At 41.4% G+C, this 18,600-nt stretch overlaps 1 protein-coding gene across 6 annotated transcripts in view; it reads left to right on the top strand.

The window, feature by feature from the left end:
* The window catches only part of birc6 (baculoviral IAP repeat containing 6), a gene marked incomplete at its 3' end in the record, with an annotated part of 46,098 nt that overhangs the window by 3,743 nt on the left and 23,755 nt on the right, over window positions 1–18,600 (top strand). For all 6 annotated transcript variants that reach the window (XM_024296653.2, XM_036215383.1, XM_024296654.2 and 3 more), the window contains 20 exon segments: window positions 2,257–2,438; window positions 3,689–3,826; window positions 6,763–6,956; window positions 7,222–7,333; window positions 7,670–7,752; window positions 7,836–8,061; window positions 8,163–8,329; window positions 9,727–9,785; window positions 9,888–11,549; window positions 14,009–14,158; window positions 14,242–14,467; window positions 14,929–15,089; window positions 16,349–16,480; window positions 16,582–16,713; window positions 17,049–17,215; window positions 17,304–17,437; window positions 17,607–17,768; window positions 17,845–17,976; window positions 18,186–18,283; window positions 18,358–18,505. In XM_024296653.2, the coding sequence (XP_024152421.1) occupies window positions 2,257–2,438; window positions 3,689–3,826; window positions 6,763–6,956; window positions 7,222–7,333; window positions 7,670–7,752; window positions 7,836–8,061; window positions 8,163–8,329; window positions 9,727–9,785; window positions 9,888–11,549; window positions 14,009–14,158; window positions 14,242–14,467; window positions 14,929–15,089; window positions 16,349–16,480; window positions 16,582–16,713; window positions 17,049–17,215; window positions 17,304–17,437; window positions 17,607–17,768; window positions 17,845–17,976; window positions 18,186–18,283; window positions 18,358–18,505 (4,465 nt within the window).

The raw sequence follows: 18,600 nt of genomic DNA, 5'->3' as shown, positions 1-18,600 counted from the left end.
TTTAGAGAATATTCCTAAGCTTGTGTGATGGTGAGCATTAATTTAGAAAATGTGTCACAATTTCTACTGTACAGCTATACCAGTTTGTAACCCAAGGCTCCAGAGTCACATGCAGCTCTTTTATCCCTCCGTTATGTCTCTGCAGCCTAAAAAGATACTAATGGTTTTAATAAATATTGAGTTTGTTGTTTTGGTCAGTTGGGTTTAGTTATATCTTCTTATTTATTTTAAGACATTTTACATGTCCGATAACTGAACAAAATGATGGTAAAAGGTATACTATACCATCAGAGTGGTTTATTATTAGATTAAACTTAAAGCACATGTTTTTTTTTATCTTCTGCTGCTCAACAGTGTCTAAGTTGTTCTTCAGAGGTAGAGTTGGTTAATTGCTTTTACTTGTATATATTTGAAAAACATGATTCTACACATGTTTTCATGTTCGTTTTTGATTTAAAGAAAAAAAAAAGGAAAAATGGGATGAAAGCGGACCAAAGTCATGATGATAAAAATAAAAAATCAGGTTTTACTTAGTTGCATTTTTATTACAAGTGAATCTGCTGCAAAGGAGGATCTTATTTGACTTGATATATTTTATTTTGAAAAGAACTTGTATGAGCTTCTGTGAAGAGTACAGTAAAGGAAACTTGTTATGGTATTTAAAACATTTAAAAGCTACATTTTTATAAATAAAATGGCAACAAAAATATTGTATTTTTTAAATGGTGAAGTCAGACTTTGTGGCTCTCACCGGGTTTTGGTCAGTGAGAAACTGACCCAAAGGCCTCTTTTAGAGTTAAAGGTTGCAGACCCCTGTATAAATTAGATGTACTGGCTTTCAAAAATGTTTTTGCATAACTAGTCCTGTCATGGACTTGTTGCCAGTTATTCTAATAAGCTACAAACCGTCCCCATGCCCTTTTACTGCCACTTGTTTTATGGGTTTTTTGTTGCTTGTTTCTCCAACATTAGGAGACCCAATTCTGTCATGAAAACAACTTTTTCAACATTTGATTTACTATTTTTGTGCCAGTGGGGAAGATAATAATATCTACTGTATATGGATTTACATGTGGTAGGATTCTGATTGTATTCATGTTTTGCACTATTCTCTGTGATGTCTTCTGTTGCACTCAAAGTCAGATTGATTCAATTAGCAAACACAGGGGAGGGGGGTTTGCGGTTAGTTGTTTTGCTCAGTCAAGCCTGGGATTTGAACCCCCAGCCAAGTATTTTAGTCGTGGTTGCTTGAATCAGTGAGGTACAGCCACTCACCCAACAACATAGTAATCAGTAAAAACAGTTTCTTAATAGCTGCCATAAATCTCAGAAATTGCATGGGAATTGCTTTCCCTAAATATATGGGGGGAAAAACTATAGACTTAAAGGCTTCTCTGTTTAAAAAAAAAAAAGAGAGCGTTGATATTGTCTGAGTTTAAAGTAGTTGCATTAAATGGAGAACTTCTGTCATAGTTGCTAAATTACTTTGTAGCTCTGACTCTTAACCGCACCAACTCTTTTTCTAGTCGGGTTAACATTTCTTTACTTATTATCTGGTCTTTGATATTTTTTATCACAAAGAGGAAGAAGCCTACAAGTCTGTTATGAAGGAGGAGCTTTAATGCTCACTACATGCCATCTAAATATCTGTGTAAACAAGTAATATGTAAGCAAATGCATCTGCTTGCATTGTGTACAATGACATCAAGTAAGAAATTAAATTCATTGCAAAAGTTAGCTTTTTATTTTTCTTCAAAAATAGAAACTTGTGAAAAGCGACTTCTACAAAACATGGCACAAGGCAGTCACTTCTGTTTGCTTTTAAAGCAGATAAGTGGTTTAGTATACGTAGTAATTTTGTATGAAAAATGAATTTCCAAGCTCCAAAAAGCAGTGTTTTTTTTTCCATTTCTTGGTAAAAAAAAAAAAAAAAGTCAAACAAAAAAACCCAATAGATGGACATTTTTTCCATAAGTGAAATTAATATATGTTTCAGAAGTTAAACATTTATTTTGGCAAGAAACCGCTGAAAATATTCAGTCCTGCAATTGTAAAAAAAAAAAAATGTTGCTGAATAATTATGAGTATTGCTATATTTAGTAAAAGTTAAGTTTATGAAAGCTATGTGCACTTAGACAGGAGAACAATTAGTCTTACTAGAATTAATGTGTGGATTTGATAAATAGCTAAAACTCAAAAAAATGTTTTCCCTTCTTCTTGAAACCTCTTCAACCTGTCTTATTTTGTCTCCTCCAGCTAAACCTGGTGGGCGTGTCAGATGTCAGTACTTTCCCGCTGTGGACAAGGTGCTTTTTGTGGACGATTACGCTGTGGGATGCAGGAAGGACTTGAACGGCATTCTGCTTCTCGACACGGCTCTCCAGCCTCCAGTCAGCAAACCGGAGGACATGGTCCAGCTGGAGCTCCCGGTCACAGAGGTGAGGGAGGCTGGAATGTTTTCATTGGAGACCCCATGGAGAACTTCTCTGATCTTTGTCTAATTTTGACTTTTCCATATCAAAGCCAGAATGTCATTATTTCTGAAAAAAACATTTTTTTTCTTAGACTTAGTCCAAGTTTTCACTGAAACCAAAGACAATTTGAAGTAAATAAATATGCATGAAAATATGAGAACATAAACAAACTTTTAAGCTTAGCAATCAAAATAAAACGACTAAACCTGTTATTTAAAATGCTTTGACATAGCTGTGTTGTGATTAAACATTTGTTTCTCTTTAAAGTCATTACAGGTCAAAAGAGTGACATGGAGAAATTTAGAATCACCTATAGGCTATTATTTTGAAATTTTCATATTCAGAAGTTTAAAAAAAATATTCTTCTGCAGAGTTTACCATCAATGAGATAAATCTCTGTCATTGTTAGTCTGAAAAAGTGCAGTTTAAAAGCTGTTATTACTGATTTTAATACCAAAGGAGACACTCCTTAGTAAAAATGTAAAAAAATGTAGCACGTGTGGATGTGCCATCCTGGAGAAGTTGGACAACCTGTGCAACTTCTCCAGGGTTAAGGAATCACCTAATACTGCCAGTAGAGATAATTGATAATTAATACATGAGCAGTGTATATATATATATATATATATATATATATATATTCAAAATGTGGTTATATTTACATTTTAAAAAGCACCAGCATTTAGCAGTTTTACAAGCCTTTGCACCTACACTTGGCGAATTCATGATTTACTATTTCATAAAAAGTTGTTCTTGTGGAGAAAATGTACTATTAGATATCGTTCACTTTTAGGGACTTCCAAATACTAAATCAAAGTAACTTAATGGTCATAGTTGTTTAGAAACTTTTGCTGTGACTTTGTGTGGATTCCTTGGCTAGATCACCAATAATCCATCAAGAACTTTTCAGATTTTATGTTTTGTAACCACAAAGTTATTCTAATGTACATCAGCAATTTTAATCTTCTAAAGGTTAATGTAGACTATTTATAGAAATGCCACCAGTAGAGTGACGTTTAGAGGAAATATTTATACACTGATACAAGTTTTGGTTGCTATTTATCAGAACTCAAGATTTTTGTACACAATTTAGGGGTCTGGTAAACTAATTTGAAACGACAGCTCCCAAGTGGGTAAAAAAAAGATAATTTTCAGCTTTTAGTTTTTATGTATTTTACTTGACATGAAGCTACATGTGTTTGTTTGCTCCGCAGGCTCAACAGATGCTGTCAGCCTGTCAAGAGAAGATCGATGTGTCCAACACTGAGGGCTACGAACTCTTCATCACCCAGCTCAGAGAAGGGCTGAAGAACACCTCTCATGAGACAGCAGCAAACCACAAAGTGGCCAAGGTGAGTCATGCAGATGCTTAAAAATAAACAACACAGTAAAAGTATTACATTTATATTAAAAAAAAAATACTTTCTTGTAATGTTGTATTTAGGTTCCTCAAATCAGAGTTCAAGCTTCTAAAGAAATTAAAAGGGAATGTTGCGGCTAAGTTTAAATGCACTTGATTAATTATCATTGTGAGGTTCAGAAATTTTATAACAATGTAGGAGTTTTCCGTTTTGTAGAAGTTTAATAATTCAGCAGGACTTAAAGCTGGAGTTGAAGTTTGGCTTAATATTTAAGGATTAGTATTGTGGTCATTTCAGAGAGCACTGTGGCAGATAGCAACTGGCACATTTTTGGGAAAAACTAAAAGAAATGAGAGACTGGTGAGATTACTTCTTTTTGCTTCAATTTACCATACCTCTGGCTGACCACAGGCTATTTGACTGGCAGCATTTCAGTTTCTTATTTTTTAATGTAACTAAAGGAAAATTATATATTTACAGCAAGCGAACAAACAGAAAGCTCAATCACCATCAGCTCTGGTTGAGCTTTGCCACAAAAGAAAATTAAAGAGGAGACAGTTTAGAAAAACACAAATGAAACTGTTTCCAAAAAATCCAATGTCTGAAACAAGGTTATAACCCAGAGGAAACTGTAAACAATCTTCGGTAGAACAAAGTGTATCATTTTGTTTACAGTCAACAAAAAGTTCCCACCTACAGCAGAACTAGGATAAAGACCAGCTGCATACAGCAGCGCATAAAAAGAGAAACTGGCTGATCCAAAGCAACAATCGACAATGAAACCTGTTGGTACTTAAGAGATTTTTCAAAAAACATAAAGGGTGAGCAGTGCACAGTGTAGTTGGGAACATAAATCAGATTAATTGTTTTAATTCAGAGCCTTGTGTTGTTTAAAAAGTTTGTGTGATTTAATACCAGTAGAGGCATCATTCATTTAAAGGGGCCATACCATGCAAATTATATATATTTTTTATACTGTTCATTCCTCTCTATAAAGAACCCCAAAGCCATATTTGATCAGTTCATGCATTTAAGAGTAATACTCTAAAAACCTAGATTTTCTACAGCAGCCCCTCCCATACCCACGAAAACGAGCGGTTCATATCATGCTGACGTCAGCACGATATGAACCGCTCCCTCCAGGAAGAGTCTGTTCTGACAGTTACGGCCCAAGACTAACACCAATGCTCAATTTCTCCACAGAGAAGTGATCAGCAAAAAACTTTCATTTTAGATGAACAATACCGTACATCTTCCAATAGTGTCCTGTCTTCAATAAATTCCAGCTCAAACAGGTGTTCGTTACTTTAGACGTGGGCCTCCTTTAAGACACTCCACCCCCACTGGGCACAGTTGTGCAGACATCGAGTGTATTTTTGTTGTGAACCAGTGTAGCGAAACAATTTGGATACTTTTTATTTTTGTGGGAGAAGAGAACAAAGAACTTCTCTAGGATGATGTCATGAAATGGGCGGCAGCCACACGCAGCGGCAGGTCGAGCTTCAGGAATCAAGTTGTTTTACTTCTGGGTAGGAAAAAACTCATGAAAAATAACTAATGTTTCATAAAACAGTTTGTTTTTTAGTGTTCCAACTGTAATATATTATCATAAATATGGATAGTTCACTCTGTAAGGCTTAAGAAAATCATGGTATTGGCCCCTTTAAGTTTTTCTCGCCATTTAAAATTTAGTTTAAACATATTTTCAAATTCATTTTTAGAAATTTATTAAGGTTTTGAACTTTGCGAAAGCAATAATCAGTGCGAGTCAAATATGCATCCAATTAATGTTTTTAGTAATCTAGTACTGTTTTCTCATTTGCTGCTTTGCCGCATCAACCGCTGCAGCAGTGCTGATGAGGCAGCAGCGTCCAGGCAGGACAAAGTCACACACACCTGTTAGATTAATGCAGCTTTAGGCCGCTAAGGTGTAAGCAGTCAAGAGGCTCCTCCTCCTCCTGCTGGCATGCATCCCACTGCGCAGCACCGAGACCCTACTGCTGCACTGCTGACCTCTGTTGCAGAAGCTTTCACTCTGCTCTGATAGTAGACAGCACGACTTCTGTCCTGCTCTGTCATTCAACTCATCACAGCCCATATACTCATCACACATGAAAGAAAAGCAAACTTTTAGATGAAGAAATAATGTAGCTTGGAATGGAAAATAGAATATCTTTGGAGTTCTTCCAGCCGAAGCTATTAAAAGTTTGTGTTCACATTTCCATTGTTTATGTTCCAGGAAAAAATAGTCATGACTCAGGGTTTTTTTTATGATTTCGTCTTTTAGTCTAGTATTGTTTGCATTGCCATGCAGTTGTTTTGTGTAAAATGTCTAACCAACACATGTCAAAATAGGGAATTTATTTTTCATTTTGCATTTGTCTGACATGAAGTCGGCAATCTATACTGTTATAAAAAGCAGAACAGAAGTGTTTCTTTTAATTCATGGAAAGAGGAGGGCGAATTACAGCATGATGATGTACTGCGTGAAATCTGATGGGAAGGGTTTTCTGCTTTGGTGTCAAATTGATTTTAATAATGCGAGAAGACCCATTTCTGCGCAAATGGTATAATCAGGAATGTGATTATGGATAGAAAAAGATGGACAGAAGAAAAGATTGATGTAGAAGAAGCCAAATCAGCCCTTTGCTGAAGTGGAGCGATTTAGGGACATTTCTTCTTTTAAGTACAGCTGCAGTTTAATGCTGAATGATGTATGTAAACAATCTCCTGTCTTTATCTTAATTACATCGTGTAAAAAAGAATATAAACCCTTCTTTGTCATGCTTTGAATACCCACACTTTGATAAAAAAAAAAAAAAAAAAAAAAAACAACGAAGATCCCCCTTTGTGTTTCCACTCCTATTGATTTCCTTGCTCTGAAGATGCTCACTTTCATTTTCTTTGTTTCTCTGCTGCTCTTTCAGTGGGCGACTGTGACGTTCCACCTCCCCCATCACTTGCTGAAGCTAATGGCTGGTGCCATTGTTAGTGAGCTCAAGAAAATCAACCAGAACGTGGCGGCGCTGTCTGTGGCCTCATCCATCATGGACAGGCTTTCCTACCTGTTGTCCAGCGCCAGGCCAGAGCTGGGGGTGGGCCCTGGTCGCTCTGTGGACAGGTGAGTTAAAACCTGTTCCTGGCAGCATAAAAGAGCAGAAAGTTCTACATTGACATCTTAGCTAATATTATTTTAGGCTGTATTGTAGCTGTACACTAGTCGTTATTCTGGCAGTTGTGGGATCTTAGTTATTCATTTTATATTTTAGTGTGACTTGAGCCTCAAAAGCTGATATTTTGGGTATAATTAAAAGATGATGTATTTGTCTTGTGTTTCTTCTCAACTCTCACAAAAATGTTTTAACATGTCTTTGTTTTCTCCACAGATCCTTGATGTACAGTGAGGCCAACAGGCGGGAGACATTCACATCATGGCCTCATGCCGGGTACAGGTGGGCCCAGCCCGATCCAATGGCTCAGGCGGGGTTTTACCATCAGGTATGTTTCTAGAAACGTCTGGGAAAACTGTACATATAAAAGCTGTGTTGCAGTAGTAGAATTTGCTCCTGTTTATTAAAAGTTAGCCTGTAAAATTTGCATTTCGACAAGCTAACTTCAGTTAATTTGGACCTCAACAAGATTTAGTTTACGGAGGAAAATGTGGCCTCGTTTTGAAGAATTGTAGCATGGTTTATAGCACAGTAATGTTAGATTTGCACAGAAAAGTTCAGAGGTTACGAGCAGCTAGACAGCTAGATTTAAAGGCCAACATGAACAGCTTGTTAATTTTTCTGGTTAGTTCACATTAAACTGAACTGAAATTGTCGTCCACAGCCTGCCTCAACAGGGGATGACAGAGCCATGTGTTTCACCTGCAGTGTGTGTTTGGTCTGTTGGGAGCCCACGGATGAGCCCTGGTGGGTGGAGTTTTCATCTGGCTTCGTGGAGGTTCATTTTCTCTTTGTGACACATCAAGCGTTTTTTCCTTACTCTTCTCCAGGTCAGAACACGAGAGACATTCTCCCAATTGCCCCTTTGTAAAGGGAGAGCACACCCAGAATGTGCCTCTGTCAGTGACCCTGGCAACCAGCCCGGCGCAGTTTCCCAACAGCCCCGACAGCTCGGACAAGATCGCCTGCTACGGCTTCGGCAGCTGTCCGCAATTCCTGGCTGCTGCCACTAAGAGGGGCAAGATCTGCATCTGGGATGTCTCCAAATTGATGAAGGTCAAACACCATGCTACTCATTTATTAGACTTTATTACCTGTCTTATGTCATAAAGCTACATGTCAACCCTTTCAAATCCCTCTGACTGTGTGCCTAACAGGTGCATTTAAAGTTTGATGTCAACCCCTATGACCCGGTCATCTTGAGGCAGCTGATCTTGTGCAGCATTGAGCAGGGCCAGACATTGACAGAGTCGCAGAGACCAACGCTGACCTGGTTAGAGGAGTCATCCTCCTGCTCTGACCTGCCTAAGCTGGAAGGGGACAGGTACGTCACATGAAATCTATACATTCAGGCTCAGTCACTTTGGTGTAAACATTAAATACAACAGCTCACCTTATCAGAAATGTTTAACTTTTCACAGGTTTTCACCCACAAATAAAATTCATTAAAACAGTCATTTGGAAAGCCGTAAGTACAGAGAAAAAAACCACATTGAGATAAACATCAAGCTTTCTTTACCTGACAGACTTAAACGTAATATTTCATTCGACTTCAAAGTGTACCTTCAACTGTTAAATCATATACATACAGATACAGTTGTTACAAAGAACAGGAGCAATTATGAAGGTAGTTGTGACTGACCTAGGACATCCAGATACAGACAAACTATGGATCGTACACTGTAGTACTAAAATGAATGAGAAGACAGCCATAGAGATAGCTGTAGCAATCTAAAATGATGGCAGCATCAAAGGAAAGGATCTTGAAAAGATGAAGAAATTCTGAAATGCTGAAAGGAGAACTGGAAAAATGTGGAAGGCAACAACAATCCCTGTGGTAATTGAAACAATTACAGCTGTAACCCCCAAACTGGCTTCAGCAGATTCCAGAAACATCTAAGATCTCTGTCCTGAAGAGATCAGTCATAGAGATGGCTAACACTTTAGCCATGACTGGCCTTATGCATGGATGCGGCCGAAAAATGTGCAAACCATCGGGTCAGCTCTGTTGGGGTGTGTGTGACTAAGACCTAAGATATTGTTCAGGACCTTCCCGGATCCTTGGTAGTCAACCTGAACTTTAAGAGAATCAGCGTGCCCACAAGGCAAGTGGGAACACTTATTTATTTAGTTTATTTTAGAGGGTTGCTGGAACCTGTCCCAGCTGCTTAAGGGCAAGGCCTGGACAGGCAGCCTGCCACACACACGTACTCTAAGCTCACCCAGCAAGCGTTATAGCTCAGGTGTGATGCGGGAGCGGTCTAGCTACAGCAGATGGCTGTCTGCAGCCACAGGCTCCGTTTCTGACCTCGCAAAACTCAAAACTCACTTATGTTCACGCTATAACCCGTCATTTATATAGGAAGTACAGTAATCCCCCCCATATTTGGTGCGGTTCAGCTGTGGTGTCCGGTGAAAATTTGAACGTAATGAAAAGGATCAGCAGCACTGAACGTCGGACATGATCGTCTGCAGTGAGATTTCCTCTCCCACTTTTAAAGTTACGTAAAGACTGTGGCGCTCGCATCGGAGCCATAACGCTGGCCGTGGGAGCCTGGAGTCATGTTCCAAGGGACAATGTTAGCATCTTTTTTTGTCAGTGGGAAAAAGCCAGATTGCCCTAAGAAAACCCTCTAAATATATATAGATTATTTAACTGATGAAAAAAGGATTTGTGTTTAGCCAACTTATCACACTTTTCAAATGTGTTCTTTTTTTCAGTGATGATCAGCTCGAGGATTCAGACAGTGAGGAGCATTCCCGATTAGAATCTGGTGCAGGTGAGTTTAGTCTTGTGCAGGAGTTCTTCTCTTTCCTGTTTTATGCTTTTTAAACGTTGCGCGAGTGTGATTTTGTCTCATTTCGTTCTTTATCTTCTCCAGGCCAGCCTTCCCAGTGGGAGAGCACGGATGTAAGTCTGGGGGTGACAGCACTGAGCGTGCTCCAGCAGCCGGAGAAACTCCAGTGGGAGGTGGTGGCGAGTGTGTTGGAGGACACGGTGAAGGACCTGGAGGAGCTGGGTGCAAACCCATCAGTAAACCAAACCAAGGCGCACAGCCATGCGAAAACAAAAGACAAGGCCCCTGACCACCATAACATTCCCTTTCCCTGTCTGCTGGCTGGAGGCCTCCTTAGTTATTGCTCTGCTTCCAGCACCCCTTTGGCTGGAGGTCCAGCCACAACCCAATCGGCACGGAGGACCACAGGAGGTCCACTCAGGACTCAGGGCCCTGAGCCTTTCCTCGGACCTCTGCAGGAACAGGCTCCCATGGAGATAGAATCGTGTAATCTTCAGACTGCAGCCCAGGAGCAGGGCTTCTCTAACCCGACCGGGCCTCAGGTTGCGAACCCTTCCTCTTTGGCCCCTGTGCGCAGGACTATGCCTGTACTGCTGCTGTACAGCATCAGAGAGGTGGACGACAAATCCTCAGGGCAGGTGTTCACTCAGATAAACAGCCTGATGAGCAAGGGGCTCCACGAGGAGGGCTTCACTGTGCCTCAGATCATTGAGATGGAATTTGACACACACGAGCAGCTTCTTCTTCAGGATCCTCCCATCACCTACATTCAGCAGTTTGCCGATACGGCGACTAATCTGGGGGGGTTGGACGGTCATGTGGACAAATGGAGTACGCTGGGGACAGCAGCGGTTAACAGCCCGCCTCGACCCGGAGCGCTGGTTCAATGCCTAAGACTTCCCAAACAGCTGGAGGATAAGAATCTTTTTGTGGACTCCATCACGCCATGCTGGGACGGACTTCACATCCTGGTGGGGCTGCAGCCATGTTGCTCCGAGTCTCTTAGCGCTACAAACCAGGTCGAGGCTCTCAACAATCTTAACCGCTTACACTCAGCCCTATGCAGCCAGCGCAAGGGAGACTCCCTTCATTCAGTGGCCAATGGAGTGGAAGGGCGGCATACAGGGACATCACCGCCTCAGACTCCCCTCATCCTACCCCCAGGAGACCAGCAGCAGCAGCAACACAAGTCCCAGAGCAGTGAAAGCGGAGGGGGTTACCTTGCACTCTACAAGCTCAACTACTCAACTCGCATTGTCACTTTGGAGGAGGAACCCATCAAGGTGCAACAGATCAGGGACCCTTCTGATGCCATAACCTCTCTGATACTGCTGCCCCCAGATGTGCTGGACAGCAGGGAGGACGACAGTGAGGAGACCCCAGAGGAACCTCTCCCTTCAGTCCAAAAAAATGGTTTGTCTGGGCTTGGAACTGCCCCCACGGGCTCTGCTGGCTCTGGAACTGCAACTCCATGTGGAGTAGCCACAGCCATCAGCAGTGCTTCCGCCACCAGCCCCTCCACCTCCGCCCCCAGCCACAAAGACTGCAAGCGAGCAGAGGTGGCTGGCCTGGGGCACCTGGTGGTCACCACACAGGCAGGGTATATTATGATACTGGACCTGTCCACATTGGAGGTGCTGGCTAAGGTGGAACCGCATAAAAAGGAGGGGGCACCTGAGGAAACGGACCCCTTTGTCTCAGTAACGTATTGCTCTGGGACTGACCGCCTTTGTGCCTGCACCAAAGGTAATTATTGCATTCCTTTCTGCTGTGTTTCTGACATGATGTTCTCAACAGAAAACGCAAATGCTAAAAGATGCACTTAATCTGTGTTAGTTGAAAAATAAATTAACACTTTTCAAGACTAGTTTAAAATTTAAAGCAGTTTCTTTTCCAGAAAAACTGAGGGGGAAAACTCAAATTCAAGCTGCTTTAACCACCTTAGAGTTTGACAGATGCTGCATGGTCATCAAGATGTTCAGGTGTTCTCTGAGCATACATTCATGTTAACCCATGCTTCATTTCTGTGATTTTTTTTCCACTATATGCCTTCAGCTTGTACTTGCTTAGTTTAGTGAAGCTAACAGTTATTGAGCTTATTGATTATTTTTTTCTGTTCCTCATAAAAAGCATCCATTGCTGTTTTACTCCAGTCCTATCAGTTTTTATGATGCTGCGGAAATGATTTTTGGTTTGGTTTGTAAAATCAATCACTGATCATATTTGCACGTCCATACAAATTAGAAATGTAGGATCTGAAATTTGCTGGTTTGGACATGCGATCATGGTCTTACATGTGTCAGTCCATAATCAGTTTTGTTTTTTATGACTTTGTCTTTCAAATTTTGTTTCTTCCTAAGATTGCTTTGTTCTGTGCTTTGCAAACATAGCACCACTCTTGTTGGAGCCTTATTTGCTAAAGTAGACAACTTCTTTCTGCTGTTGTCAGCTGTTACTGTGGTTGCCTTGGATACAACACACGACTCAAATGTCTTGAGTACATGACTCCTGTTTCATGTGTTCCTTTCACGCATGCACTGTTGACGCATTTTAATAGTCATTTGCTTATGACAAAAAAGGATGTTCTCCTTTATTATGTCTTTTTACAGCTAATAGCACACTTCTCTGCCCATCCAATAGATCCTCTACAAACCAAATGTTTCAATCAGGGAATATGAGGAAAGGAAAAACAAATTGATGATAATAACTGAAGATTAGACTTTGATTTTGAGGAAAAATTAACATCTGTCATCGAAAAAATCTTCAAAATATCTGCTAAATAATCATTTGATTGCAAAATGATAAACACTTAAAACCCACCTGTACTTATGGTAATTTATAGAATGTTTTTAAATTCAGTTGAATTAGAAAGCATCTTAAGGTGCATTCACAGTGAACGCGAATCACGCAGCAGAGGTAGCCAGTTTCAATGTAAAGTCAATGGTACAGCCGCGCTCTGTGGCGAATTGAACCCTTGTGGTGCGATTTGAGGGACCAGCGCTGCGCCAAGCTCTATCAGCAGCTCGATTTAAGTGACGCAGAATGAATCGGGCGATGTAGCCAAAATTTAAATATCTGAAGTTTGACAGGTCGGCTCATCGCATCTGCCAATCAGGAACTTGGCTTTGGGCACATGACGTTTTCAGTGACTTTGCTCCCGCTCCTGGGGTGCGGATGCTACCAGCTCCAGCCTCATTGAAACATTACAAAAAGGAAAAGGGAAAAAGGTCCCCTTATTTTATCTTTTCCCCCGTGTTAATATGAGACAGTGAGCCTTCAAGCTCAGCCACAGAGACACAGAAACACAGCAGAAGCGGCTGTCATACAGACACAGCCCCCTGTACCGGGGATATCTTTTAATAATAATCATAAAAACTCTTCACAATAAACCGTATTTATTTCTCAACATCATATGTGTCCTCCATACATTCCAAGTGAGATATCCACAGACACCCTTCCTAATAGTGTTGATCCTAAAAATATTAGCTGGTAGCTCCTCCCACATTTTGGCTGTGGCACGTCAAACTCAAGAACAGATTTTTTGACAACCAGCGAATTTGTCGTGCGGTGAAAGAGGGACGGGGCATGTGAATTTGTCGCGCGAATCGCGTTTGGTGTGAAAGCACCTTTAGACTTCTTTGACAGTTTTGAATTATTTTTTATCTCTTAACAATAGTCAGGCTCTTTTGTTTTTTAAAGGAGATTTCAAAGAATCAACCAAAACTTCAAGAAGTAAAACGAAACAAAAAAAAAAAGTACCAAACAATAGCTGCTGTTTTTTTTTTTTTTGAAAAGGGAAATGTATTTTTGTTTATCCATTGTTTTCTACCATGCTTTATGAAGGCATCACTGCATTTACTGTTAACTCTGATGTTGCTACACATCTTATTCTCTTCATTACCTGAACACTGTAGGGGTCAGAATGGGGAAAAAACAACCCTGACCCTGGTGTTTGTAACATTTGAAAGATTCTCAGCTGTGTGTAGTTGTGTAGTCCCAACGCTGGTTGTATAGGTGGAAAACTTGATTTCATGAAAATAGCAGATGAACATCGTTTATGTCGTCTTGCGTTGTAGAACAGCTGGAACCCTTTTAGGATTTTTTTTTTTTGTGGTCTGGGAGTGCTAATGTAAAGCGCCGAGGGTTGATGGGTAATCAGCCCATCTTTAAAAGAGGTTCATTTGTATGTCTGCTCTCTTCTGAAGGTGGAGAACTTCATTTCCTTCAAATTGGAGGTGTGTGTGACGATGTAGATGATGGAGACATGTTTATCGATGGCCCCCTTTTTAAAGGGGCTGAACTGCTTTCCGATGGGGCCAAGCCCTCCTCCAACCCCTCCAGCCCTGGAGTTTCAGGTGAGTCAGATGTTTCCATCAGAAGTTGGTGCACTTATAATTTCACCGTCATTCACATATGTTTCTGGCTGGCCCTGCTGCAGGAGTGGAGCTTCTCGTGGACCAATCGCTGACCACAGAGAGTCTCATGTCTTTAGTTGAGTTGACACGGTTTGAAACGCTGACCCCCCGCTTCTCGGCCACTGTACCGCCGTGCTGGGTGGAGGTGCAGCAGGAGCAGCAACAGCGGCGGCACCCGCAGCACCTCCACCAGCAACATCATGGGGATGCAGCTCAGCACACCAGAACCTGGAAGCTGCAGAGCGAAAGGTACCTTCTACCTCCTTTGTCATGAATGGTGTTTGGCGAGTTTTTTTTAGAAAGTTTTTGATTTCCAATCAAATTACTGGATTAATTGCATGGTCATGTAATGTTGAGAGAAACCGACAATTCCGTTGTTAAACTTGCTAATTTACTTATTCTCCTTTCTATACTGCTCAGAAATCTATAGATCTCATTCGAGAAATCTGAGCTTTTATTCTGAAATTTGGTGAAAGCAGTACGCTTTTTCAGTCAGCAGAAATGTTCTATTACTAGATTTGAAATGGCAAAAACTAAAGAATAAATTATAGAAACTTCTTCTGAAAAGGATTAGTTTGTAGATTTTTAGCATATTTAAATCTAGATCAATAGACAAATATCTAAGATGAGATATCAAAGATTTAGAAACAAAACATTCAAATGTTTCAGACCAGTTTGTGTTCTAATTCCGATCTATTCTGTGTCCAAAGCTCCAGCTGGGATGAGCATGTGTTTGAGCTGGTTCTACCCAAGGCGTGCATGGTGGGCCATGTGGACTTCAAGTTTGTCCTTAATCCCAACATCACTAACATTCCTCAGATTCAGGTCACTTTACTAAAGAACAAAGCTCCAGGGCTGGGCAAAGTCAGCGGTGAGCATCCTGTGTCCCAATTTCTTTCCTCCAATGCCTTTGTGTGTTTATGCTGATGTGACAAAATGTGACTTGTATATAATTTAAGAGTCCAAATTTAATAGATTTTAATATGTAGTATGCCATAATTTAACAAAAAAATCACAAAAAAATAATGTAAAAATATTTTGTTTGACAGTGATTCACATTTTTTGTTTCATCTGTGTAGAAAGGTATTCCGTTTACTCTTATAGTTTATCAAAGGTCTGAAACATGGTAGCTTTGCCAGATGCTGTGAAAGACAAAAGACACATGTAAATGATGAGTGTTTTTGTACTTACAAACCTGTTTGAAGTTCATACTACTTTACTATTGTTGCTGTCTGTCCATAAGAATCATTCAGACGTCCACTGAAGATTCGCTCCAATCACCTTTTGATCTATTTTAGAACCATTTCCAGTGGTCTTTTTTTATTATGATTTTACCATTTTTAGCCAAAATGTTTTAAAGTGGCAGGAGTTCAAAAGAAATTCACCTCTGAGTTGTGGATGGGACCGTCGGTGCAGAGCAAACCCCGCCCCCCTTCTTTCACATCACCCATATCTGAGAGCTGTTTACACTCTCACCTGAGGGCTTACAGCCCATCACAACCCCAACCTAACATTATGGATGCAACAAAACCGGCAAGCAATATTGAAGCTATACAGCCCTACAGTTTAGCCAACTTCCAGCTTGGTGGAGGAAAACTAAGATGTATATGAATCTATTTGTCTGCAAGTGGATGCATTAGAATGGAGCAGAAAGCTTGTGGCCTGCACTATGTAGCTTTATATTGTAAATCAGCGAAAGTTCGGTCCACGAAGCTCTTCGCTTCCTCGTCCGAGCTGATATCCAACTCAAAATGATACAGCTGGACATTTTTATGAAGCGGCGATGATGATTCATGCTAGCGAGACGCAAAACTATCATAATCAGACGGGGGGGTCTGCGACTGAGCAGCTCCGCTTCGCTTAGCTCCAAAAGCCACGCCCCCTCAGAGGAGATTTTGCAGACGCAGGCTTCAAGATCAACATGAAAAATGTTTTTTTTTTAAGACATTTAGGTTGTGGGATTTTGGTTAAAAACTTCATAATCGTATTTAAAACACTACTAAGAAAGTTTCTTTTTTTTTTATAAGTAAAATTGTCATAGGGGAACTTTAAAGAGATTTTTGTGAACGAGATGCACAGACGAGTTATTCAATGTTGAACTGTGACTCTTGTTTCTTGTGTTTTGAGCAGAGACAGCTGTAGACAGACAAATCACCTTTCCTTTGTCAAACGTTCTCCATGCCAACGGGGAGAAGAATGGCCAGCCTCAAATGCAAGATTTTTCAGAGGACATCCAGTTCATGGACATCGAGGACACGTCCGGTGAGGGCCGTCTCTTCTGCTACCCGCAGATGTTCCTCATCACACAGCTACTCAGCCGTGGAAGCATTGTAACCCTCCCCGTGCTTCATCGTTCTCTGCAGGCTCGGTGCTTTGTCCTTTTCTTGAAGATCACAAGGAGGATATTTTGTGTGGTCCAGTTTGGCTAGCCAGTGGGCTGGACCTCTCCGGTCACTCAGGCATGCTCAGCCTCACCAGTCCCAAGCTGGTCAAAGGTAACAGCTCAGTCTCTGACTGTTTTTTCTTATGTTCAGCTTTTATTAGTCTTCTCTTCAAGTTCCTAGGTGTGCTTGCTGCAAACAAAATTCACAGAATATTACTTTGACAAGTGACAGTGTGTGGTCATGTGGTAACAGATGCCTTTAACTGTCATTTGTTTAATATTTTGTGTTTAGATTTTTAAAATTTAGCAGGTTTTCCCTTTTTTGACCATTGTCTGAGTTTTCCTTTAAATTATTCTTCTTTTAAATCTGACACTCTAACTAGTCATCCTCACATTGTGATAATATTAAGAAGCTGTGAAACACTCAGACGTGTCTTGATGCTGCAGGCATAGCGGGAGGGAAGTATCGCTCCTTCCTGGTTCACATCAAAGCGGTCAGCGAGGGTGCAATGGAGGAGAACCCGAGGCCTGTGGTGCGGATGCCCAGCGTAAAGCCTCACAGCTCGAAGGCGCACTCTTTGACCACGCTGCTGCAGCGCGCTCAGGCCTCTAAGGTACGACTGTACGCCCTGCAGGCTGCTCAGGTCAGGCTTTTTCTGTCATGAACCTCAGTCATATTCTGGCCTCTCCTTCTGTGTGCAGGAAAAGATGTCTACAGGGAAAACGGAGGCTTCAGCTCAGTCAAAGAAAGTGGAAAACCTGCGAGGCTGTGACCTGCTGCAGGAAGTTTCAGTCACAATCAGAAGGTTCAAGAAGACATCCGTCCCAAAAGAAAGGTTTGGTCTTTGACTTAACATTTGAAGTCTGCAGATTGTCTCCAGATCATATTTGGTCCTTTTTTCCTTTATTTTACTTTATTTACTGCTAGATTTTGAACTAGCTCAGGTAATGTTTGAAAGCAATTCCTGTTAATTCAGAGATGCTGCTCCTTTTTTTTTAATGCAGGGTTCAGCGATGTGCCATGTTGCAGTTCCAAGACTTCCACGAGAAGCTGCTGGACGGGCTGTGTCGGCGGACAGAAAGCAGCGTGGCTTCTGAGCATGCTCAGAGCCTCATCCTGGACATCCTGTGCTGGCTGGCTGGAGTCTTCTCCAATGGACCCTGCAGGTCAGCCTGGTGCCACACATGCAGGTTTTATGGGCGCGCTTCTTCATCATCAAAACCGTTTCTGTCTCGATTTCAGCATGAAAGAAGGAAAAGAAGGCCTGCTGGTGAAGACTCGGATGAGGCTGACGGAGATTGTGCGCATGTGTTTTTTTGAAGCTGGCCGCAGCATAGCACACAAGTGTGCACGCTTTCTTGCACTTTGTATTAGGTAAGATGGCTGCAGTAGGCCGTTTTCCCCTATAATGGGGTGTGTCGGTTTTTCTTTCTTCTGTTTTGGAATTGTTCCACATCTTTGTATTTCTTCATTGACGAACAGACACTTTTAATGACAGTGATGCAGTTTTTTTGTGAATCCAATCTGGGTGCAGTGGGAATAGATTGATGATGACATGAATAATGGACTTGCTTCATTTGCAGCAATGGAAAAGGAGAGCCGAGTCAGCAGGGGTTCAGCATGAGCCTGCTGAAAGCTCTGCTGGATAACATGCCTTACTTGCCTGCTGCAGCAACAGGGGGTGAGTAATGCAGCAGCAACTCTCTTCTCCTCAGGGGCCCACCGTAACTCTGAATCTGCTCTATCGACTCTCAGGTGCTGTGTTTTGGTACTTCGTACTGCTGAACTACGTGAAGGAGGAGGACTTGGCGGCGTGCAGCACTTCCTGTGCCTCTCTGCTTACCGCAATCTCTCGGCAGCTGCAGGACCGCCTCACACCACTGGAGGCACTGTTGCAGACCAGGTAAACCTGACTTTCGGCAGAGGGTTTTTGTTACGATTTATCCCATAAAACTCCTGGTAATGTGTGTCGGGACCTTTCTGGATCTTGTCTTTTTT

This window comes from Oryzias melastigma, linkage group LG15, assembly GCF_002922805.2.
Source record: "Oryzias melastigma strain HK-1 linkage group LG15, ASM292280v2, whole genome shotgun sequence".
In the NCBI taxonomy this organism is placed as follows: Eukaryota; Metazoa; Chordata; class Actinopteri; order Beloniformes; family Adrianichthyidae; genus Oryzias; species Oryzias melastigma.
The sequence above is the reverse complement of the archived record's forward strand: the minus strand, read 5'-3'. Positions and strand labels throughout refer to the sequence as shown.